The sequence below is a fragment of the Alexandromys fortis genome, unplaced genomic scaffold, assembly GCF_014885135.2.
Source record: "Alexandromys fortis isolate MF-2015 unplaced genomic scaffold, M_Fortis_MF-2015_v1.1 scaffold_127, whole genome shotgun sequence".
In the NCBI taxonomy this organism is placed as follows: domain Eukaryota; kingdom Metazoa; phylum Chordata; class Mammalia; order Rodentia; family Cricetidae; genus Alexandromys; species Alexandromys fortis.
The window spans coordinates 4,806,312-4,831,179 of record NW_026068006.1 but is presented as its reverse complement, the minus strand read 5'-3'; the positions used below and the strand labels follow the sequence as shown (position 1 = coordinate 4,831,179).

Sequence of the window (24,868 nt, the reverse complement as noted above, 5' to 3'; positions counted from 1 at the left end):
CTGACTAACATGACACACACTGTCTGCTCCATAGCAGACCTTCAGGCTATTCGCGATTTGCATTGTGGTAAGATTTCCCCTCACACATGCTATGCACCTGTTGAAACTGCATCCCTCCCGGGGTGCACTGTGAGGCGAGGCCTTCTTGAAGTCACTAGATTCTGATGCAATTGGTGCCTTACAAGAAGCATAACCGGCTTGCACCTGAGTTGTCACTCTGCCGTGTGAGGACGCAGCATGAAGGCCGCCAGGCACATCTGACTCTGGCATCTTGGCGGCCCCGACTCCTGGAACTATGAGAAATCAGGATTTGATATTTAACTCATCCAGCCTGTGGTACTTGGTGCAGTAGCCCGAGCTGACGAAATGCTAGCTTCTGCCTTCCCTTGCTTTTAGATCATCTTCTGGGTAAGGGCTTTGCGAGGAGTCTGGGAAAGCAGCAACCTCAATGCCACTGTGTGCTTCACTTTCCAGAAAGCAGCGTCACATTGATGGAAGACATGAAGGGGTGTCAAATACCATCCTATAGTCTCAGGGCCATGAGACTAGCTATAATAATAGCTGCTCATTTGTCAACACCCATCACTGCAGCCTGTGCCCTAGCTAGGGACAGACAGGGAAGGGGCAACAACAGACAGCTAACAGCACCTGTACAAAACGGTAGAGCTGGTGGCCAATAAATAATCAAAAGGGTTCCATTTTCTTAGCCACCGGGGAAATGCAAATTAAGCCGATTTAAGACTGTATCTCTCATCATTCAAAGTGGCTACCAGCGAGGAAGCAAATGGAAAATGCCAGTGAGGATTTGGGGAAAGAGGTGCCCTTCCCACCATGAGTGGCAATGCAAGCGAAGCATTGTAAGAACTCTGGAAGTCAGTCTGAACGTCTGGTGAGCTAAGCCACGCCTGTGTGTAGGCCAGCGGGGATACTTGCGCATGCGTGTTCATTAATGCCCTATTCACAGCGGCTAAGAAACGAAGCAGCCCAGGCACCCAGCAGCAGCTAAGTGGACTGCAGTGTCGCATGCACACAGCGGGACTTCGCAGTCATAGAGGAAGGGGAAATTGGGATGCTTGCAGGGAAAATGGATGCAACAGAAAATCGTTGTGCTAAATGAAAAGGTTCAGACTCAACAAGACAAACCCTGCTCATTTTCTCTCACGCGTGGGCTCTAGGTTCACATTTCTACATGTGTGGATGCCTTGCGCCTGTGTAAGTTATAAAAAGTAGAAAATAGAGGGAGGGGAGAAGGTTTAAGGGAAGAAAGACGGAAGCAAGGAAAAGAGAGAAGATAATGGAATTTGCGTGACACAAAAGCAGAAGTGGGAGTTTCGGGGAGGTGGAGGGACTGGCAGATGAGAGGAGGGGGTGGGTGAGGGCAAGGAAGGTTCAGTAAGAGCCAAGTAAATTGGCAAAAATGTAGGAATGTTCTGTGATGAAATCTGCTACTTTCTATGTTGTTTTTCTTTAATTAAATATAAAATAAACAACTAAAAACAAGTTTGGGTCAGACCTGTTAGAAGCCATTTTTCCTGGCATCGGCTATTGTCAGACCCCTTGTCCTCCGCTTGCCCCTCCCTCTCCTCCCATTTCTCTTCCTCCTCCGCCTTCCTCTCTCATTACTTTTACTTTAGCTTATAATATTCTTTCCCATACTTGAGGCTGCGTGAGAATAGGCTGCCTGCCTCAGAGGCAAAGCCACCATCTCCAAGTCACTGTAGGATCCACTCAAAGTGGCAGAGTTAGGGTTTGACCCTGGCCCTGCTGTGCTGGCTCTGCTGGTTCAGGGCTGTTAAGACCTAGGGGCCTTCAGAGTTGCCCTAAGGGCTGCTGTGGGGGACTTGGGAGGCAAAGCCTGGGCAGATGACGATGATAACGAAGATGATGACAGTAGCTGGCACAAATTTCTCTGAGCTGGTTCTTTGCAAACCCGTTGGATCCCACCCCGTGTCCCTTGGCATTTCGCATGGTAATATACAGAGGCAGATGACTAATTAATACAGCACTGACTCTTTGTTGAAACCATTTGTTAAACCACTTCATTTATTTTCCTAATCTGATCTTCATTTCCTTTGCCAATCTGATCTCTATTTCCTGGAGAGCCAAAACAAAACAAAGCAAGCATCTGGCCGCTGAAAGGAACTCCAAAAGCCTTTTCCTAAGGAGATGCAGCAGACCCGGGCTTCATCAGACTCTGGGCTGGCTGCTTCTCAGAGATGCATTAGCTTCAAAAACATATTTCTTTACTACATTTCAACTAGACACAGGGGATTGGTTTTAGGACTCCCCAAGGACACTGATGTCCATGTGTACTGTTGTATAAAACTGTCTAGGATTTTATAAGTCATGTGCAAAACCTCTTGTGTGATTGAAATCATCTCAGGATTATACTACTACCTAACGCAATATAGATGATATATAAAGAGCTCTCCTGGATTGTTGAGGGGGCAATGACAAGAGAAAATCTCTGTGCACGTGGAGTACAGACAGATTTTTTTCCTTAAATGCCTTCATGTTTGGTTGAAGCCATGCATAAAGAACATGGGGATACAACGGCAGCTTACACTGGGCTAGATTTTGCTGTGCAAAACTGAACTGATTTGTGGAGTGACGACTCAGTTGGTAAAACGCTTGCCTTGCAAGCTCAAGGACCTGGGCTTGGTCCTCAGAACAGACTTACAAAAGCCACGCCTGGTGGTGTGTGCCTCTAACTCCAGTGCTGGGAGGCAGAGACGGGCAGAAGAGCCCTGCTGACTTGGTAAACTTTGGGTCAGTGAAAGACTTTGTCCAAAAGACAAGGTGGGCAGTTTCTGAAGAATAATCCCCAAGGCTGTGCTCTGGCCTACACACACACACGCACGCGTTCACATCTACACACACACACACACACACACATGGGCACACATACATAAACACATACATATGCACAATACACACATAAACACACATACACACACATACACCCATACACACACACACACACACATGGGCACACATACATAAACACATACATATACACAATACACACATAAACACACATACACACACATACACCCATACACACACACACACACACACACACAAAGGGATGTTTATGGCTAGTTCGTGCCTCCCACTCCGTCGCAATTGCCACTGTGCTAACTCTGTCACTACNCGTTCTTTCCTTGCTCAATGACAATGGCAGAAGTGCGATGCTGTCCTTTTCTAGTCATGGCCCCCACTGTTTCTGCAATGCATTTCTTTAGCACTGTGGAATGTAGGTCAGTGTACCCACACTTCATAAAGCGATGACAGCCACGCTCCCATTTCTGGCCATCTTGTTATATGATAGCCCAGCAAAGGAGCCAGAAGACACTGGAGAGCAGGGCTCTGGTGGAACACAAGATCCTGTTTAAAGGCTAAGTCGTAGGACCCAGTAAGGTAGAAATCCTTTATTTTGCTCCAGGAAGGGTTGGAGAGGGAGGGACAGGAATAAGAGGGAACGTGCCCTCCTACGGGGCATTTCCAAAGACAAGGAAGGATTTAAACAGACATCTGTAAAAGGCAGAGCCCTTACAAGGTGCATAAACAAATCACAAGCTGCCGAGCTCAAGGCAAACCTTGAGACTCAACACTGACAGGAGTGTTTTGGCTTTGTGTGTAGGGATCATTTGCATCCCTCTGTTCAAACTGCCAGGGTCAGTTTCAGACTCGGGGTATCTAAAATCTCGGACAGTTCTGACCACCTGCTGCCCCAGCAAAGCACAGCGAAGCCCATTTCAAGCTATTGGAGACATGGAGACAGCAGATTTTTGATACAGTAAAGCTTGGCCCTATCCCAGCTCTCACATACTCAGTCTGCCTTTGACTGCTTGAACCCAGCCCACAAATGGTTAATTAGGGGACCTGGTGCAAGGGAAGGCCTCAGAGTGTCGCATACCCATCTCAGTCTTAACTACAGCGGAAAAAGGCCTGATGTTTTGGGTTGCAGCACAGGTCAATGTCCCAATGTGCAATCGATTTAGCAGGGTGTGTTTACACGCCTTCCTGGAAAACAGAGCACAGCGGTGCAGGGCGCAGTTGGGAGCATCCTGAAATCGTAACGTAGCTTGTGCTTTTGGCTGACAAGCATTTCTAGCTCTTTGTGTTTAGAACAGCAAAAAAATCTGAACTTGTACACGGTGTTTGCCCCTGCAGAGGCAGTTCTTGGCCATGGATTTAGGTTAGAACTGAAGAAGCAAGCACACACGAGTTAGAGGTCAGCGTGGTTAGGCCATGGGGGTGGGAGGAGCTTGGCTCTGGGTCCTGAGGCCTTCCCTTCCTTCACCCTGCCCTTGCAGATGCAGGCCCCTTCTCCTCACGTCTAGTGTGTCTTCTGCTTTTGACGCTGTAACCAGGCCAGTAAAGCTGAGTGGTCTGAAGTGCCTGGTGACTCACTCAGTCCATCTTGTCAGAACACAGCTTTGAGAGCGGCTCTGGTAAAATGGCGGCTCTAGGGCAATGATGGACCTGAAGCTCTTCTTTATCTGCAGTGTTTGGGACAGACAGACAGACTGCTCTCCTGTAAGTGTCCCAGGAGTCACATTCACACTGGCCAATGTGCTTTGGCTATCTTGGAACTAGCTCTTGTAGACCAGGCTGGCCTCGAACTCACAGAGATCTGCCTGCCTCTGCTTCCCGAGTGCTGGGATTAAAGGCGTGCACCACCACTGCCTGGCTTGTGTATTACGTAAAATGAAAGTATGTTTTATTCTACTATGAAACACGGTTTTTCCTATTAACCGGGTTTTACAAAGCGAATCATGTCAAATACTAGTGACCAACTTCTCTATCAGACAATATGTTTTGTTCACTTCTTTGTTGGTGTTTTGATTGGGGGCAGGATCTCACTCTTCTCCAGGCTGGCCTGGGCCTCTCTCCCTATGTAGCTCAGGCTGGCACCAGGCACGACAGTCCTCCCCCCTTGGCCTTCCAAGTGCAGGCATTACAGACCTGAGCCGCCATGCCTGACTAACATGACACACACTGTCTGCTCCATAGCAGACCTTCAGGCTATTCGCGATTTGCATTGTGGTAAGATTTCCCCTCACACATGCTATGCACCTGTTGAAACTGCATCCCTCCCGGGGTGCACTGTGAGGCGAGGCCTTCTTGAAGTCACTAGATTCTGATGCAATTGGTGCCTTACAAGAAGCATAACCGGCTTGCACCTGAGTTGTCACTCTGCCGTGTGAGGACGCAGCATGAAGGCCGCCAGGCACATCTGACTCTGGCATCTTGGCGGCCCCGACTCCTGGAACTATGAGAAATCAGGATTTGATATTTAACTCATCCAGCCTGTGGTACTTGGTGCAGTAGCCCGAGCTGACGAAATGCTAGCTTCTGCCTTCCCTTGCTTTTAGATCATCTTCTGGGTAAGGGCTTTGCGAGGAGTCTGGGAAAGCAGCAACCTCAATGCCACTGTGTGCTTCACTTTCCAGAAAGCAGCGTCACATTGATGGAAGACATGAAGGGGTGTCAAATACCATCCTATAGTCTCAGGGCCATGAGACTAGCTATAATAATAGCTGCTCATTTGTCAACACCCATCACTGCAGCCTGTGCCCTAGCTAGGGACAGACAGGGAAGGGGCAACAACAGACAGCTAACAGCACCTGTACAAAACGGTAGAGCTGGTGGCCAATAAATAATCAAAAGGGTTCCATTTTCTTAGCCACCGGGGAAATGCAAATTAAGCCGATTTAAGACTGTATCTCTCATCATTCAAAGTGGCTACCAGCGAGGAAGCAAATGGAAAATGCCAGTGAGGATTTGGGGAAAGAGGTGCCCTTCCCACCATGAGTGGCAATGCAAGCGAAGCATTGTAAGAACTCTGGAAGTCAGTCTGAACGTCTGGTGAGCTAAGCCACGCCTGTGTGTAGGCCAGCGGGGATACTTGCGCATGCGTGTTCATTAATGCCCTATTCACAGCGGCTAAGAAACGAAGCAGCCCAGGCACCCAGCAGCAGCTAAGTGGACTGCAGTGTCGCATGCACACAGCGGGACTTCGCAGTCATAGAGGAAGGGGAAATTGGGATGCTTGCAGGGAAAATGGATGCAACAGAAAATCGTTGTGCTAAATGAAAAGGTTCAGACTCAACAAGACAAACCCTGCTCATTTTCTCTCACGCGTGGGCTCTAGGTTCACATTTCTACATGTGTGGATGCCTTGCGCCTGTGTAAGTTATAAAAAGTAGAAAATAGAGGGAGGGGAGAAGGTTTAAGGGAAGAAAGACGGAAGCAAGGAAAAGAGAGAAGATAATGGAATTTGCGTGACACAAAAGCAGAAGTGGGAGTTTCGGGGAGGTGGAGGGACTGGCAGATGAGAGGAGGGGGTGGGTGAGGGCAAGGAAGGTTCAGTAAGAGCCAAGTAAATTGGCAAAAATGTAGGAATGTTCTGTGATGAAATCTGCTACTTTCTATGTTGTTTTTCTTTAATTAAATATAAAATAAACAACTAAAAACAAGTTTGGGTCAGACCTGTTAGAAGCCATTTTTCCTGGCATCGGCTATTGTCAGACCCCTTGTCCTCCGCTTGCCCCTCCCTCTCCTCCCATTTCTCTTCCTCCTCCGCCTTCCTCTCTCATTACTTTTACTTTAGCTTATAATATTCTTTCCCATACTTGAGGCTGCGTGAGAATAGGCTGCCTGCCTCAGAGGCAAAGCCACCATCTCCAAGTCACTGTAGGATCCACTCAAAGTGGCAGAGTTAGGGTTTGACCCTGGCCCTGCTGTGCTGGCTCTGCTGGTTCAGGGCTGTTAAGACCTAGGGGCCTTCAGAGTTGCCCTAAGGGCTGCTGTGGGGGACTTGGGAGGCAAAGCCTGGGCAGATGACGATGATAACGAAGATGATGACAGTAGCTGGCACAAATTTCTCTGAGCTGGTTCTTTGCAAACCCGTTGGATCCCACCCCGTGTCCCTTGGCATTTCGCATGGTAATATACAGAGGCAGATGACTAATTAATACAGCACTGACTCTTTGTTGAAACCATTTGTTAAACCACTTCATTTATTTTCCTAATCTGATCTTCATTTCCTTTGCCAATCTGATCTCTATTTCCTGGAGAGCCAAAACAAAACAAAGCAAGCATCTGGCCGCTGAAAGGAACTCCAAAAGCCTTTTCCTAAGGAGATGCAGCAGACCCGGGCTTCATCAGACTCTGGGCTGGCTGCTTCTCAGAGATGCATTAGCTTCAAAAACATATTTCTTTACTACATTTCAACTAGACACAGGGGATTGGTTTTAGGACTCCCCAAGGACACTGATGTCCATGTGTACTGTTGTATAAAACTGTCTAGGATTTTATAAGTCATGTGCAAAACCTCTTGTGTGATTGAAATCATCTCAGGATTATACTACTACCTAACGCAATATAGATGATATATAAAGAGCTCTCCTGGATTGTTGAGGGGGCAATGACAAGAGAAAATCTCTGTGCACGTGGAGTACAGACAGATTTTTTTCCTTAAATGCCTTCATGTTTGGTTGAAGCCATGCATAAAGAACATGGGGATACAACGGCAGCTTACACTGGGCTAGATTTTGCTGTGCAAAACTGAACTGATTTGTGGAGTGACGACTCAGTTGGTAAAACGCTTGCCTTGCAAGCTCAAGGACCTGGGCTTGGTCCTCAGAACAGACTTACAAAAGCCACGCCTGGTGGTGTGTGCCTCTAACTCCAGTGCTGGGAGGCAGAGACGGGCAGAAGAGCCCTGCTGACTTGGTAAACTTTGGGTCAGTGAAAGACTTTGTCCAAAAGACAAGGTGGGCAGTTTCTGAAGAATAATCCCCAAGGCTGTGCTCTGGCCTACACACACACACGCACGCGTTCACATCTACACACACACACACACACACACATGGGCACACATACATAAACACATACATATGCACAATACACACATAAACACACATACACACACATACACCCATACACACACACACACACACATGGGCACACATACATAAACACATACATATACACAATACACACATAAACACACATACACACACATACACCCATACACACACACACACACACACACACAAAGGGATGTTTATGGCTAGTTCGTGCCTCCCACTCCGTCGCAATTGCCACTGTGCTAACTCTGTCACTACTGAATAGGTTAGGGACCCCGCATGGCTTATTTTCTGGGCCCCCGTTCCTTTCCACTGAAAAGGGGTGTGTAAGAACTGGTGCTGTAGAATTCAATGTCAAGGGTGGTTCTGCCCACCATGATTTCCTTCTCTGAAGAGCTCTTCTAACCCCCAATATTCCTACACACCCAATTAACAGCACTGCTTAATTAGATGTCCCAGCCATTCAGACAGCAGAGGCCTATTCTGCACGAACAGTCATGAGCCTCCATCCTCAATACCATACACATAAGAGAATTGCAGTAATTGGCACTTGAAGGCTGGAATAACCGAGTCAGAGTGTCTGGACCTCTTCTGCCGACTTATTAAAGGGGAAGGGACTTGGTCCTTTGATTTTAGTTCTGTGTGGTGCCCGTGGCATAAGTATGATGTCAAGTTCAGGAGCCTAGGCTAGACAATGACATCCAGACACAAAGCCTTGGGGGCTCATCAGCTTACGAGGTTTATGAGTACAGGAAAATTTTTCCCTGTTCTTTCCACCTCTGCCGCCTGACTAGGAACTTTCCTGCTTCTCAAGTGATCTCAGATGCCTCCCCAAGGCAGGACCACCTGCGTGGAATTCTCCCCGTCGCTGGCAGCAGTGGCTGTGAACCAGCCAAGACTGCTGCAGTGGGCTTTAAGATGGAAGGGGAAAATGGGAGGCCCCGACAAGGTCTCATTTACGGGTGGGCCGCCAGGAGGGGAAAACTGCACACAGGATGTACAAATGAGCACTTTCCCAATATTATGGATGGAAAACTCATGACAAAAGCATTCTATCCTAATATAGCTCAACATGTGTTCACAAGGCCAGCCCGCTGGACAAGCCCTCTGGGAGTCCCTCGCTTTTAACACAGGGTTATGGCTTTAGCATTTCCTCCATGAGCCGAAGAATTATCGCCCCTCTTCCTCCTTTATAAACTAATGAGGGCTCTCCAAACCCCTTGTGCACGCGGAGCCTGTAGCAGGGTAGGGAACGAGACTGATCTTAAAGTGTAGCGCTTGGCAGAGTAACGTCTCCTCAGCACACATCTGGGCCACATCTGGGTCACATCTGTCAGAATCCACATTCCTTCCCAGGAGTGTCGATCTCACCCCAGCTAAAATAGGTACTCGTAAATATTAGACCGAGCCACCCACCTCTTGTGCAAAGCATCTTTTACTAATTAACGGCACAAACGTCCAGATTCACATCCACAGAGGGGCCTGAGATACTCTAAGAGTGTCTCATAATTGCATCTTCCCTCTAGGTTCTCAAGAAGTTCTATGACCTTTCCACCATAGAAAGTTGTTTCAAGATGTGCATAAACTCTAAGTTTTAATTTTTGAAGGCATCATGCTTCTATGCTTTGGTAGGATTATTGGTAGGCGAGAGTCCCTTTCTTTTGAATTTTTTTTAACCTCAAAATATGTAAAACACAAAAATCTTAAATGTTTCTCTAGAAAAGAGTCCCCCCTCTTCTCTTTGGTTGTTGCTTGCTATGTTTATCATTGTTCCAATGTTTCCTGGTAGCATAAATCAATAGATACTATGAACTTGTGTTTTTGACAGTTCTGCCAACGTAAGCATGCCCAAATGTCCCCAAGAGCAGGTATTTTATTGTTAATTGATGTTAGCCTGTGGTCCTCAGGGTTTTCTTCTTCTTTTTTTCTGCTTGCATCTAGTTTATTTTATTTTGTCTCAAAGGAATGTCTGCCTGAGACTTTCCAATGTTTCCTTCAACTGAAGGATGCTCTGTCAATGACCGCAAGTGCAGAATAGAGTGGTTGAAAACCTTGACCCACGAGGAGCTCATGGGATATGTGCACCCTGTGCCCAGCTGTGGGAGGCTCCATGATACCAAGGAAGGCACCCTGAGCTCAGCTACGGGAGGCTCCATGATACCACGAATACACCCGGTGTCCAGCTGTGGGAGGGCCATGATACTGAGGAATGCACCCGGTGCTCAACTGCGGGAGGCTCCATGATACCAAGGAAGGCACCTGGTGCTGAGCTGCGGGAGGCTCCATGATACTGAGTAAGCATCTCTGATTAAGAAGATGCCTGTGGAGCAGACCTCTGTATCCCCAAGGATGCTGACCTTGGTTGGGTCCTTGATCATTTCAAGTGTGTAATCAAACTTTCTAATTCAGCAGAGTGAAGGACCAGACTATGTTTGCTTTTCATTCAATGCCTCTAAGAGAAAATGTCTCTGCATCAGGTCAGGGGGCATGGGCAGCACAGAGCTGATGGGACTCCTGGTACTTTTGCCTCAACACTTTGACAGTGAGTCCAGCATCAGAGGGAAGTGTGGTTTCTTTCTTTCTTTCTTTCTTTCTTTCTTTCTTTCTTTCTTCCTTCCTTCCTTCCTTCCTTCCTTCCTTCCTTCCTTCCTTTCTTCTCTCTCTCTCTCTCTCTCTCTTTCTTTCTTTCTTTCTTTCTTTCTTTCTTTCTTTCTTTCTTTCTTTCTTTCTTTCTTTCCTTCCCCTCCCTCCTTCCCCCCCCCTCCCTCCCCCCTCTCTCTTTCTTCCTTTCTTCTTTCCTTCCTTTTTTCCCCCCTGAGACAGGGTTTCTCTGTGTAGCTTTGGCGCCTGTTCTGGAACCCACTCTGTAGACCAGTCTGACCTCAAACTCACAGAGATCTGCTTGTCTCAGCCTCCCTGCTGCTGGGATCAAAGGCATGCACCAGCACTGCATGGTTCCTATTTAGAGCTGTGGACCGAGAGATAAGTAAGAGACATTGTTTCTTTAAATAAGAGACATTGTTTCTTTAAATAAGAGATATTGTTTCTTTAAATAAGAGATAATGTTTCTTTAAATAAGAGATAATGTTTCTTTAAATAAGAGATAATGTTTCTTTAAATAAGAGATAATGTTTCTTTAAGGAAAAGATACAAATTTTGATACTCACATGATTTTGGATCACGGAAAGAATATCCTAAACATGGGTGTGTAATCACAGCAGACCCTAACCATGATTGAGTATGGCATACTCAAAGCATGAGTGTGTAAGCGCAGCAGATCCTAGGTATAGGTGTGTGAACTCAGCAGATCCTAGGCATAGGTGTGTGAACTCAGCATGTCTTAGGCATGAGTGTGTAAGTTCAGCAGATCCTAGGGATGTGTGTGTGTGTGCTCAGTAGATCCTAGCTATGAGTGTGCAAGCTCAGCAGGTCCTGAGCATAGGTGTGTAAGCTCAGTATATCCTAAATGTGAGTGTGTAAGCTCACCAGGTCTTTAGCATAAGTACTTAAAGAGAAAGTCCCAGCCACACACCTTAGAAACGAAACTGCATTTGACTCTAGAAGAAATCCACTGTGTATGTTATGGAAACTGTAGGCCATAGGAGCACATATTCTTAACTGTGTTTGTTCATTAAGATAGAAAACCGCAAAGAAGTAGGTCCTACCATTATGATGTCTTTCTAAGTATCAAATTCTCAGACTGTTTATAACATTCAGAGAGAGAGAGAGAGAGAGAGAGAGAGAGAGAGAGAGAGAGAGAGAGAGTTGTTTGTTCTATATTTGGAGACATATGTCAATGGGCATTTTTAACATTTCTGTTTGAGCTGTCCTCTGAAATCCAGCTTATTACAGCAAAGAACAAGACTGGGCAGATCTGAACCGATCAGTGAATCCATAAACCAGCTGTCTGAGTCAATGCTCTCAAAGAACTACCCGAAGCTATTGGTAGAGCCACTATCTATTAAATATGGTTTGAACATCACTAAGGCCCAGTTATGAGATGCAAGATGCTCTGAGCATGTGCATGATGCCAGGGGTGGAGACTTTCACAGCTGATAAGCCAGATGTAGGCACACTGCAATTGTATTAGGCTGTGTGGGAATGGACTGCATGAAAAACAAAGACATTTCATGGTTAGACGTGGGTGCTTTTCTCACAATACCATTTTATGTATAGGCAAAGAGTCTTCCAAAATTAGAAAAACATCTGCAATTCACAACACTTTTGGTCTCAAGTCTCTCAGATTAGGGCTACTCAGGTCATGTAAGCAGTACAGAGCTCCACATGGAGAGCTTCCTATGACCTGACTCTAATGGTTGCTGATTGATTGGTGGGCTGAGCGGTGCTGATGCTGATGACCTGAGAGGTTTTGTGAGCGATGCTACGGGGAGGCAGTATTTGCAGTGAGATCCTGATCACAAGGGCTGTAGTTAATGTCTCAGTAGTTCTCCCATGATCAATTAGGGAGAAGATAAATAACTACAAGCAACCCTGCAGCTCTGGCTCCAGAGCTAATGCAATTCTGAGAAGAACGGGGTGATGTCAGCTCTCAACCCCACAAGCATATGGTTTAGGATCTAGCTTACAGCTATGAGGCCTTGGGGGATACATGAATAGTCTATCAAGAAATTGCAGGGCCGGGGAGATGGCTCAGTGAGTAATAGTGCTTGCTATGCAATCACAAGGAGCTGAGTTTGAATCCCCAATCCCCATATAAAAAGTTGGGTGTGGCTCTGCATGTGCCCGTAACCGCTGTGCCATGCAGAGACAGGAGGATCAGTGCGGCTTGCTGGCTCCCAGCCTAGCTCCAGGCTCAATGAGAGACCCTTTATCAAGCAAAGAAGTCAAGTCAGAGATTGATGGAGTGGGACATCTGGTATCCCACACACACACACACACACACACACACACAGAGCTACCACCACCACCATCAACAACAACAAAAGTCATGAAGTTAGTCCAATGCCAAATTATCTCTTGGTGGGATCATCTGCATTTAGTCTGCATTATTATCAAGAATTAAGAGTCATGCTGATAATTCAACACAAGACTACAGAGCTCCATGAAGCTTACAGTGGTTTCTGTGCATTTGCCTTCATGACATTACTAGGGTTCTTGCAGAAATTTCTACGTGGCTAGGCCTTGGAGCCCTTCTCCAGGGCAGTTCCCACTGCTGCTGCCTCTGTTCCTTCATCTCTCATCGCTGCCTTTACTCCCGTCTCTGCTGTGCAGTATGTGCCACATCAATAAGCATAAATAATAGATCATCAGTCCATTTCCTCAAGGCACTAGTCACCCTCCTTGCTTATGACTTGGGACTAGTTTATCACTGTGGACCTGTGTCCCATGGGGGTAGGGTCACAGTGTTATTCCACAAAATTAGATATAGTGATCTGTGCTCCAGCCTGAATGCTCTCAAGATGTATACTTATTTATTTTTTGTTAGCAGGCAAAATACAATGTACGTACCATAATACAATCTCCCTCACCCTTTATCACTACTGTGGGTTACCTTAAATTCTCCGTATCTGGGTTGGGTAGTGGTGGGGCACACCTTTAATCCCAGCACGCAGGAGGCAGAGGCTAGTGGGTCTTTGTGAGTTTGAGACCAGTCTGGTCTACAGAGCAAGTTCCAGCACAGCCAAGACTACACAGATAAACTCTGTTTTGAAAAACCAAAACTAAAACCAACCAACAAAAACCAAAAATCCCCCCCAAACCCAAGACCCCCTCAAAACCCAAACAAAAACAAAACCCCACAAACAAATCACTTCATCCATTCATCTATTACCTACACACCATCCGTCCATCAATCACATGTATCTGTCTATCATGTATTCATCAATCACTTATCATGCATACACACACATGCATACATACATTCAACATTGAACATAGCTGTATGGTGCGGGAGAATTGTCTGCATTCTGTCAGTCATGTTATAAATAAACGCTGATTGGCCAGGCAGGAAATATAGGTGGGAATACCAGACAGGAGGTAGAAATGATGTAATACGAACACAAGCATTCTGGGAAGGAGGAAGCTGATTCCTCCCACTCCTGCCCACACCACAGGATGTGATCTGCCCCACTGAAAAAAAGGTACTGAGACACATGGCTAAAATAGATCAGAAAAATGGGTTAGTCAAGATGTGAGAGTTAGCCAGTGAGAGGCTAGAGTTAATGGGCCAATCAGCTTTATAACTTATAGAGACCTATGTGTGATTTTTCTCTGGGACTAAACAGCTGAGGGTACGGGCAGGACAGAAAACACAAACAAGCCAGGCCCGTCCATGTTACAGAATGGCGCCCACGTGGATAACTGAATCCACATAAAGCCTGAGAAAGCTTGGGAAAGACTAGAGTAAACCATTTCGATTTTCAGCTGTGGCAGAAAAAAAAAAGCTTCTGTTTTAAAATGCAGGCTTTCTGGACCATCCTGCCAAGGAAAACTCTGACCCTTTCAAGCAGGCTGTCTGGACTATGGAGCTATGGATACATTGTTGCAGCTTGCTTCTTGGCAAGGACCTTGAAGCTTCTTAGAGTTGTGGCAAAAAAACTTTTCCATATTCCTTAACAAATTAAAGACCCATGTGTCAAAAAAAGAGAGATATACAGTAAAGAGAGATTCAAAGAAAAAGAAAACCTCTAAATATATACAGGCTAAAGATTAAAGTTCTCAAAAAAAGAAAGAAAGAAAGAAAGAAAGGAAGGAAGGAAGAAAGGAAGGAAGGAAGGAAGGAAGGAAGAAAGAAAGAAAGAAAGAAAGAAAGAAAGAAAGAAAGAGAGTAGCCTGGGAGGCAGAGACAGACGGATCTCTGTGAGTTCAAAGATAGCCTGGTTTATAGAGGGAATTCCAGGACAAAGATATACAGAGAGCCTGTCTCAAAAAGCCAAAAGTTAAAAGTAAAAATAAAAGAAAATAGAGGTTAAAATAAAGCCTCATAAAGATGGAAAATACACAGAGAATCTTGATACTGTATGTCATTATGCTCTCTTTAAATTGTTTAAATGCTGAGGAAGGAGCAACAGCTGCTAAAAGATATTTTTGCTTATAAATGCTGCAGAATTAATCCAAGATAGGTATTTTGCAAATACCTTGGCTTCAAAATTGAAGTCAAAAGGTATGTTACTTTGGAGAAGAGATTTTGCTTTTGTTTCCACAGAAAATGAGAGGTTGTGAATTTATTCAGAGTTAAGAAAAATCAGCTTTGATCAAGGAAGGCCACCAGAGAAATCCCCGGCAGAAACAGATGGCCCAGATGTCTGAGTTCTTCATCCAGAACAAGTTCAAGACTGCTGCCTGAGATGATCAAGACTCACAGGATGCTTCAGTCAGGACTCTAAATTTTCTTTAGGTCCCCATAAGATTATCGGTGCCCCCAACCTGCTGGAAGTAGCTTGAAATACTATGCCCACATTCCCAAAAAGTGGACCATGGATATTTTCCTTTTTTTTTTTTTTTAAAAAAAAAAGAGGTGGACGTGGTGCGGGAGAATTGTCTGTATTCTGTCAGTCATGTTAAAAATAAACGCTGATTGGCCAGTCAGGAAATATAGGCAGGAAAACCAGACAGGAGGTAGAAATGATGCAATAAGAACACGAGAATTCTGGGAAGGAGGAAGCTGATTCCTCCCTCTCCTGCCCAGACCACAGGATGTGATCTGCCCCACTGAAAAAAGGTACTGAACCACATGGCTAAAATAGATCAGAAAAATGGGTTAATCTAGATGTGAGAGTGAGCCAGTGAGAGGCTAGAGCTAAATGGGCCAATCAGCTTATAATTTATGGAGACCTATGTGTGATTTTCTTTGGGGATAAACAGTTGAGGGGACCTGGTGGGAGGACAGAAAACCCCAACAAACAACAAGCAAGCCAGGCCCTTCATGTTACAGCTGTATGGCATAACATACAGATATATATGCTGGTATTTGGAGCATAAAGGCAAAGCTGCCCTATAGGTAGAGGCTCCTAGAAAGAACCCAGGCTGCAGCTTGGACTAACGGCAACTGTGCTGCGTTTCCAGCTGCCTCTGGATGCAGTCTTTGCCTCCCTCCCCGTTCACTTTACTTGAAGCTGGACAGACGACGAATGCCACAGAGATCTTCTATAGTCTTGAAAAGGTGGCCTGGAGCAAGAAGAGGGTGCAACCCTCACTGGGTTGCTTCAGAGGTGCTGGGAGGAGAAACGACAGGGAGACCTTGGAAGTGAGGACGCAAGGTCTTGAGATGTCCTCGTGAGAGTCCAAGCCCTCCTGAGACAGGGGACTGCCTAGAAACAGAGTCACTGGCCTGGAAATGTTCTCAGGAACTGCCTGCTAGAGTAACTGCCTGAGAGAAAAGAGGGTACTGTGATTTGCCCAAGGTAATAACCAGCAATAACCAGAGGCCAAACCAGGCAGAAGGCTCAATTTCCTGCCTGTGGCTAATAGCCTTCCCTTGGTATCTGTTTCTCTAAGTAGCTCTTGGAATGCAGTTACTGGTTCTCTTTTTCCCCTATAGTTCTGTGACTTACTGAACCTCCGGCCTCTGACCTGTTAAGCCATCATTTTGTCATCCAAAAAGGCGTCCTCCCCTATCCTCACTTTCTCAGTCTTTGAACGATTTGACAGTTGAAATACAAGCAGAGATGTCTTTTATACCCGGTACTGTTGAGACACTCAGGAATCACTGGCCCGCCGGCATGCTTTCCAGCCAGGACCAGCAGGGCTACCGACTTCCTCTTCAGGGTGGCAGGGTTTGGAAAAGTGCCAGTCTACTCCTTGGCCCTGTCCCTAGCTTGCTCTGGTAACAGCTGCTGGAGCAGTACAACGTATCAAAAGTGAGACAGCGTCGTGAGGAATTACTCAAATTAGAGACGGTGTTGTCCTGGAGCAGCGAGGAGCAACCGCGACAAAAGTCCCAGCTGCAAATGGGTTCCATCTGTCTGCGGAGTTTCCCTGGGGGACAGGTTTCTTCTGGGTGGATAGTGTGTGTCAGAAATAGACACAGCGCTTCAAGTGGCACTCTGCAGTCAAAATTGATTAATTTTCTCTCGGGCTGTTTGCAGTCAAAATTGATTAATTTTCTCTCGGGCTGTTTGTGAATCTGCAGATTGTCAATTTTCCCTGTCAGAGGCACCCGACACACAAGACAGGAGAACCCTGGGAGTCTGGCCCCAAGTGGACTTTTTGAGATTGGCAAGTGTTTTTAATTGAGGAGGAACGTTGTTATGGAAAGCCTGGTGGATTTAGGACCTGACAGCCTCCATCTGGGTGCACTTGACGGCTAAGGCATTTGCTGGCTGCAAGGCTCTCTGCTCTTGACCACAGCTGTGCCTCTGCCGAGTCTGGCCCTGAGCTGAAGGGCTGTGGAACAGGGTCCCATGCTGCTCCAGGGACCTGGCATACCGAGAAACAGAGAGGCCTGTCTGGAGCGGACTTGCCAGCTGCAAACACTTCGTTTTGTACAAAAGTAGTCCACTATGGCTTGCTGGTTTCCTGAGAGGAGGAGGCGGTAGGGTCTCTCGCCTGAGGTGAGCTGACTGGCTCTTTTGTGTGCCACAGTGGAACATGCACCCAAATTGAAAGTGTTCATCTTGCCTGGGAAACCATGCATCTTGTGGGCACTGAGGGAAATCTCAGGGCATACTAATCCATAGTCGAGTGCGTGTTTTATCCATTGTCGAGGGCATACTAATCCATAGTCGAGGGCATACTAATCCATAGTCGAGGGTGTACTGATCCATAGTCGACTGTGTACTAATCCATTGTCAAGAGCAGCTACCCTGAGATGTCTGGCTTTAATGTCAGGTAGGAAAGCAGATGCGGCTACTCACACTGGCATCTCCCTCATAGACACTGACCTGCTTCGTCTCGGTGTGCTTATTTCTGAACACACCTGTAGATTTCATACTCACACAGAACTCTGAAAACGGTTACTTTGCCAAAGCCGAGCAGTACAGAGGTGCATCTGAAATATGTTGTGATGTTCAAACCAGTCCCCAAGGTGACTGGAGCCACAGAGTTCAAGGTCAGCTTCCCTGGGAAAGTCCATTGCAAGTCTCCGTCTTGTGTTTACGTCCAAGTTGAGGTTAGAGCAGGCCTTGGGAATTTGCAGTGCTGATATTCCAAGCAATTCATCAAGTGATCATTAAAAAAAAATCATGGGACTTTCAAAATGGAAGTGAATGTCACTTCTGGACTGATTAAGGAGCAAAACAAAACAGAACTCACATTTCAGCCTGACCGGTTCCCAGAGAGCTGTCCGCTGAGCGTTTTGAATCAGAGGCAGGGAATCCATACCTCTGCACGAGCTCTCTGGAAGTTTTGTCCATCAGTAGCTTGAAGCATGTGTCTCTGGAGGATCTGGGCAGGTCCCTGTGACAGTTGCTGGAGTTGATATGTCACAACCACTTTTAAATACTGCAATTTCCGTGTTCAGCAGTGATTTTTGTCTTGTGAGTGCATTTTGCGGAGTATGAACGGCACATATGTGTGTGTGTGTACTAATACACACTCATGGGGTGGGGCATGTGCGTGTGTCTATTCCCCATTAAAGGACTTGTGTACTTCAAAGTTCTTCTAAATGAGCAGTTTCATAGTTGACACCAGCTAAGTGTGCAGTTTGCAGATAGAGAGGATTGTCACACCTAGGCACTTTTGTGTCTTCTGAGACTCTTCCTGCTTCATTCTCCTGAACAGATGTGAGCAGCGAAGAAGCAGAAGAAAAGGACTGGGGAGAGAGTTGGTGGGTAAAACATTTCCTGTGCACAGCGAGGACCTGAGTTCTAACTCATGTTAAAAGCTGGACTTGGTAGCACACTTCATCAATCCTAGCGGGCCTTTGGAATAGTGGGAGGTGGAGACCCAGGGTTCCTGAAGCTCACGGGCTAGGGAGCCTGTCACACACAGCGGCCACTACCAGAGAGACCTGCCTCAAACAAGGCGGAAGGAGACGACAAACCTCTGATGGCCTCTGACTTCCACACTGTGGCATATGTGCGCCTGCATTTACCCCGTCCTAAGGGCCCTCCTGGAAGGATGAGGGGACCATAAGAAACCCTGGCTGCCAACTGGCTGTGGGGTGTACAGGATGTAGAGACCCCAGAGAATAACCAACACAGATCCTTTTCTTGTGAGGTACAAGAATTGGAACAGAAAGTGTCCAAGAGAAAACGAAATTTTCTTTTGATTTGAGTTTGAGACTCTTTTTTTTTGAGACAGGGTTTCTCTGTGTAGTCTTGGTTATCTGGGAACTTACTCTGTAGACCGGGCTTGCCTTGAGCTCACAGAGATCCACCTGCTTCTGTCTCCCAGGTGCTGGAATTAAAGCTGTGTACCACCCCCGCGCCATACATTTGAGATTCTTAATTGTCAGTTACCTAAGACGAAATAGATAACCCTTGGGGCTGCTGGAATACTCGTTCAGCGGCAAGGGTGGGAGGGTCAGGGTAGTATACTTATGCAGTACATTTTATTCATCAGTAAAACAAAAGTAAAACAGCATCATGAAGATGTTATGGGCCGTGTGTGTTAAACAGATGAAGCTGACAGGAAGTTACGAAAGGCACTTTCCAGAGGGAATCCCTTCCACCTTATGCTTTCGTTGGCCAAGTGCCTGGAGACTCTGCACATGCTCACATGCATCACTTCCTTCTGTGAAGACAGCACTCCTGGTCATGCCCAGTGCGTCTCAGCGTGTTCTGGGCGTCTGAGATTTCATGGCCCTGCCCATCTCTGTCCTTCTCCACTGGGGTTGACTGTGGCGGGATGGTAAGCGGATGACGATTCTCAGGCAGCCTTTTGAGGCAGATTTTTCTCACAGGCCTTTGGAGTGTTTCAATAAGAAAAGAAGGAAGCAGATTATGGAGTCAGCCACCCTCTTGAAAAATAAAAGAAAGGCTTCATAATTTCCCGAGACGATGCCAACTGGAACTTGGGGGATTTGGGAAGGTGCAGTAAGCCTTCTCCCTCAGCGTCATTCTCCAGCTCCCCTCTGGAGTCTTCAGACGCTTGGGGATGATTGTTTAGCTGTGTAGCCCTTCGTCCCCTTTCCCCCAGGGGAAGCAAACCCAACCACTTGCAGTTAGTTCTTGGGAGTCAGAGCCAAGGGTTTGGCGTGCTGAGGTGGAGAGTACTGAGGGGGCATCTGAACACCCGGTCAGGACTTGAGGTCAAGGAGAATGTGATGTGGACTGTTATGTCGAGATGACAACAGCCGAGGAGAAGGTGACGCGGGCTGTTATGTCAAGATGACAACAGAGCACCAAGCACAGCTAATGGAGAATCCTTCCTCCCAGGACCAGAATTGCCAACCGTCAGACAGCAGAGAGAGAGGTGGGAACGGTGTTGATGGGAACGGGAGTCATCACGCGTCCAGTGGCAGATGCATGCTTGTTCATTAACTGATTTGTTTGATGATGCCGCTAGGAAATTAGGAAATCTTTACAGAGAGCTCTTTCCTTAAGGCATCTATAGTCATTTTGTTTGACCATTTCTGTTACATCTAAATAAATAAAACAACTCAGAAGCAGACGGCCTAGGAAAACGACTTTGTGGGAATCATGTAATTGCTGTGCTAAGGAAGGGATCTCTCCAAACACATCCATGCTGCCTGCCGGCCTTCTGTCCACAGGCTTGCCCGTTTGAGTCAGCCTTCTGACCACAGGCTTGCCCGTTTGAGTCAGCCTTCTGCCCACAGGCTTGCCCATTTGAGTCACCAGCCGCTTCTCTTCTTCTTCTCCAAAGCTTGCGTCTGAAACTACACGGCATTTTTCTCTCCCACTGTGAGCAGAACGTCCTTGCTCGCTCAGCCTACACTGAACCCTTTTCCCCCACAGCCTTCAGCAGACGGTCTAACCATGGCTGCTTTGACCTACACGCTCCTATTCTACTTTACTCAGAGCTCGAGGGTTACGGATCACATGGCTGCAGACTGTAATTTTCTATTTTGTTGAGGATGGATTTGAGCTCACAGAGTATACCTATTTCATTTTAGATACTATTTAATCACATTAAATGAAAACTCTTTTTCATTTGTTACCTGGGCTTAATTAAGGTCGGTGAGAAGCGTGTGACGGAGTCATGCTAAGGAGTAGAGCTGGTCACGTGTTGTCTCTGGACAACCAACAACCGTTCCGGGGCAAGGAGAATGACCTACTTTTTATTTTTTCTTTTTAACATGTGCTTACAAAATGCCCGTGGCATAAATATTTTTGGACTGCTGGCAAGGGTCTCTCCTCTGTGCTCCTCACAGAGTCCATCAGTGCCCAGATGTCCAAGGTGACAACCGACGCCAGTAAAGGAAAACCAGGCCCACTTGCTCACTGCAAGAAAACTTATGGCAGGCCTGGTCAGAGGTTCACTCCTCTGGGATGTAGTTTTCCAATGGCAGAAATTAGACTCTTATTCTGACTAAATACAAGGACAACACTAGGGGGTGGTGGCGCACGCCTTTAATCCCAGCACTCGGGAGGCAGAGGCAGGCGGATCTCTGAGTTTGAGGCCAGCCTGGTCTACAAAATGAGTTCCAGGACAGCAAGGGCTACACAGAAAATCCCTGTTCCAAAACAAAATCAATCAATCAAACAAACAAACATAAAACCAGGAACTATCAGTCTTCAAGGTCTGTTGCAGTACCGAGAGTCTCTGTCTATATGCTGCACGTGACAAGCCACTTGTCACCCACACAGGACGACCAAGCACTCCTGATGTGGCTAGCCAGATAAATCTAAACACACAGAAAGTATGGACCACATCCCACATTCTGAAGACCAATTACAAGAAAGAAGAATATAAAATAGTTTGGATATATTTGGCTAAATAAAGTAGGTTAATCAAGTGGGCGTTACCCATTTACACTTTTGTACCGTGCCCTGGACAGACCCCATCACATCAGACGCATGGCTTCCCGACATCAGTACAGTGCCAATGATGGGAGCACAGAGATCTTTAAGGAATCTCAGATGTCCGTGTCTCAGGGTTGCACTGTGGGCAGGGGAGATTGCTCAGCTGGCAAAGTGCTGGCCACCAAGCCTGAGAACCTGAGGTCGATCCCTACAACCCACATAGTGAAAGGAGAGAACCAACTCTGCCGAGCTCCCCTGTGACCTCCACATGTGCCCTGTGGCACATGAGCCCCCCCCCCAAACAACACATGCCAAAAAGAAAGAGAAAAAGGAAATAGAGCATATTATTAAAATAATAATTTCTGGATTGTGATACTCCACCTGAGGTTTCTTTGAAATTGTTTTATCTTTCAATCTTCCGATAATTAAGATTATAGTTAATCAGAAAAATACCAGTCTTTACATCTTAGCCTATTTTTACAGATCCTATGAAAATCACAAATAAAAAAAAAAAGAAGTTGGCTTCAACGGAAATAACCTAAGATGATTCAGTTTGCCTTTATACTTTTCCATAGTGAATATGTTGCTTCTACACAAGAAAAAATATACTCTATTTAAAACTACATTATTCACCCACTCTTTAGCTTTAAACTTAACTCAGTTAATTTGTATGCTGATTTTCTTAGAGCGCCTGAGGCTTTTATCCCTTACTATATTTGACTAAATAGTAGGTACTTTAGCTTCAATATCATGCAGATATTTAAATACTTTTAGGATAGTTGCCAGCAAACAGCCCAGGACTTGGTGACATGTGGATAGCCAGGAAACATCTAACAATGCCCATCCAGAGGCATGTCATAAACAACAGCCCACACTTGTAGCCCAAGCTATTCCGGAGGTTGATACATTGCTCATCTCAGACATTCGAGGTTAGCTCAGGCAACATAGTAGGATCTTTTCTTTTAATCAAATCACTCAAAGAAAGATGTGCTATGTACAGCTGCCATGGCACATAGGTCAGACCAGCTTCTATAGCCACAGGTGCTCTCGAGAGGCTCTGTTCCCATACACAACAGGTTCAGTGTCGGTGGAAACTGTGCCCCTGACATTGGTGTCTGACGCCGGCAGCTATCACAGGCGAGATCAGTCAAAGTTATTGTTCAGCTCTCTGCTTCCTTTTTATTTAGCTAAGACCCCAGTCCCTGGTGTGACGCCACTCATAGTTAAAGAGGGTCCTCCCAGGTCAGTGAGCTTGAGCTAGACAGGCTTTCACAGGTGTGCCCAAACACTGACCTAATCTAGATCGTTCTTCACCGGCTTCCACAGTTTGCCTTCTAGGTGATTCTAAATTCTATCAAGTTGGCCCTATCAACCATCACACGACGATATGCATTGTTGTTCCCAATCCCCGTGAGGCGATACCTCTGCTGGTGATGATCCAAGTCACCAAGATCGACACAGTACTTACCGTTTGTTGTAAAGATGGCTTCTCCCTCCTGGGGTGCAGGGTCGGGGTCCTGGACCACCTGCAGAGCTCCCACTGTCCTCACTGCAGGATCCAAAGTGACTGAACTCTCGTTCACTGTTGTGTCACTGGCACCCGTGATCTGATTGGTGGGCGGGCCTCCCAGGGAGCCCTCGAAATCAATTGGCAGGTCGTCCATGCAGTCGGCACTGGGCTGCAGGGAGCAAAAAGGACCCACCTTAGAGCGCATCCTTGCTTTAGAGATGCAATGTCGGCAGCCTAAATATTTTGTCAGAATGTAAAATTAAGCTCATTGTTTCACTGTTTAGTTTTTAAGCCGCTTTATTGAAAGACATTTCTATGTGGCTTCATATATATGTAGTTTCATTGTCATGAGCAGATCGTCCCACGTTTCCTTTCTAAAGGTTCCTTTTAGATATAAGTATAAAGATTGAATTTCAAGTGCAGCAAACTTTCTATCTATATTTAGATAACTAGTTAGGAGGAATACACGATCTTTCTTTATAATCATAAAACTAGGACATTTATGTAGAGAGTTTATTCCCCCACACAGGATGGAGCCAGCATGCTGCTAATCGTCAGTCTCATGCATTGTTTACAAACATGATAGGGAAGTGAGAAAGGGAACAGAGTCTTACTCACTGGGAAAACACAGGGAGGATACACGCATGTGAACACACACACACACATACATGCACGCACACATGCAGGGTGAGGCTACTTTTTAAAAATGTAAGCCAAAAATCAGCTGTAAAACATATCTCTATGTTCTTAACATGGCATTAGTCACAAATTACACAAATCCTTTCGTCCCCTTCTCTTCCAGATGGGCCTCTGTCTCTTTTCTTATTGGAGACTCCCATATGTAGCCTTGACTGTCTAAACTTGCTATGAAATTTTCTCGGTGTGTTTGTTTGATTTGTATGTTGGCTTCTTTGTCATGCAGGATGATGATCCCATGATTTCCTGCTTCCAGAGTCTGCAGAGCCTGACAGCCGAGGCCAAGGGAAGGGAATTCTAGGTTTGCTCTGAGTGAGTACCATGCTGATACTCACAGATCCTTTAACTCAGGGGCCAGGGGCGGCAGGAGCACAGAGAGACCTGCAGTGCTGTGCGGGGGCTGTCTCTTGAGATCACAGTTGCACTTGGAACAATCAGGTGGGAGCTGTCGCCATCCTCCAGTTTCCCCAAACAGCTCATATCTTTTCTCTGTTCTCTCACCCCTTCCCTCTTGCCATCTCTGCCAGAAGCCAATTCACCAACACTCAACTCGCCAAAAGGCAGTTTATACAATGACCAATTCACTGTTGACTAAATCTGTTGATTTTGGATGGGAACAGTCATCATCAACATTTTCTCCCCAATACCAGTCTCTCTAGCTTCATCTGGTCTTTCCTCTACTTTCTGCCCTCTCACCAGAGGCTCCAATGTAACAACACCAAGAACCACAGCATCTACAATAACAACACCAACAACCACAGCATCTACAATAACAACACCAACAACCACAGCATCTATAATAACACCAACAATCCCACAGAATCTACAATAACAACACCAACAACCACAGCATCTATAATAACACCAACAACTACAGCATCTACAATAACAACACCAACAATCACAGCATCTACAATACCAATATCAACTACAACATCTACTATAACAATACCAAC

At 46.2% G+C, this 24,868-nt stretch overlaps 1 protein-coding gene across 1 annotated transcript in view; it reads right to left on the bottom strand.

The window, feature by feature from the left end:
- The window catches only part of Rnf150 (ring finger protein 150), a 189,530-nt gene that overhangs the window by 9,022 nt on the left and 155,640 nt on the right, over positions 1-24,868 (bottom strand). Inside the window, exon 6 of the mRNA XM_050161577.1 lies at positions 23,175-23,385. Within this exon, the coding sequence (XP_050017534.1) occupies positions 23,175-23,385 (211 nt within the window). The remainder of the gene's footprint in view (positions 1-23,174; positions 23,386-24,868) is intronic.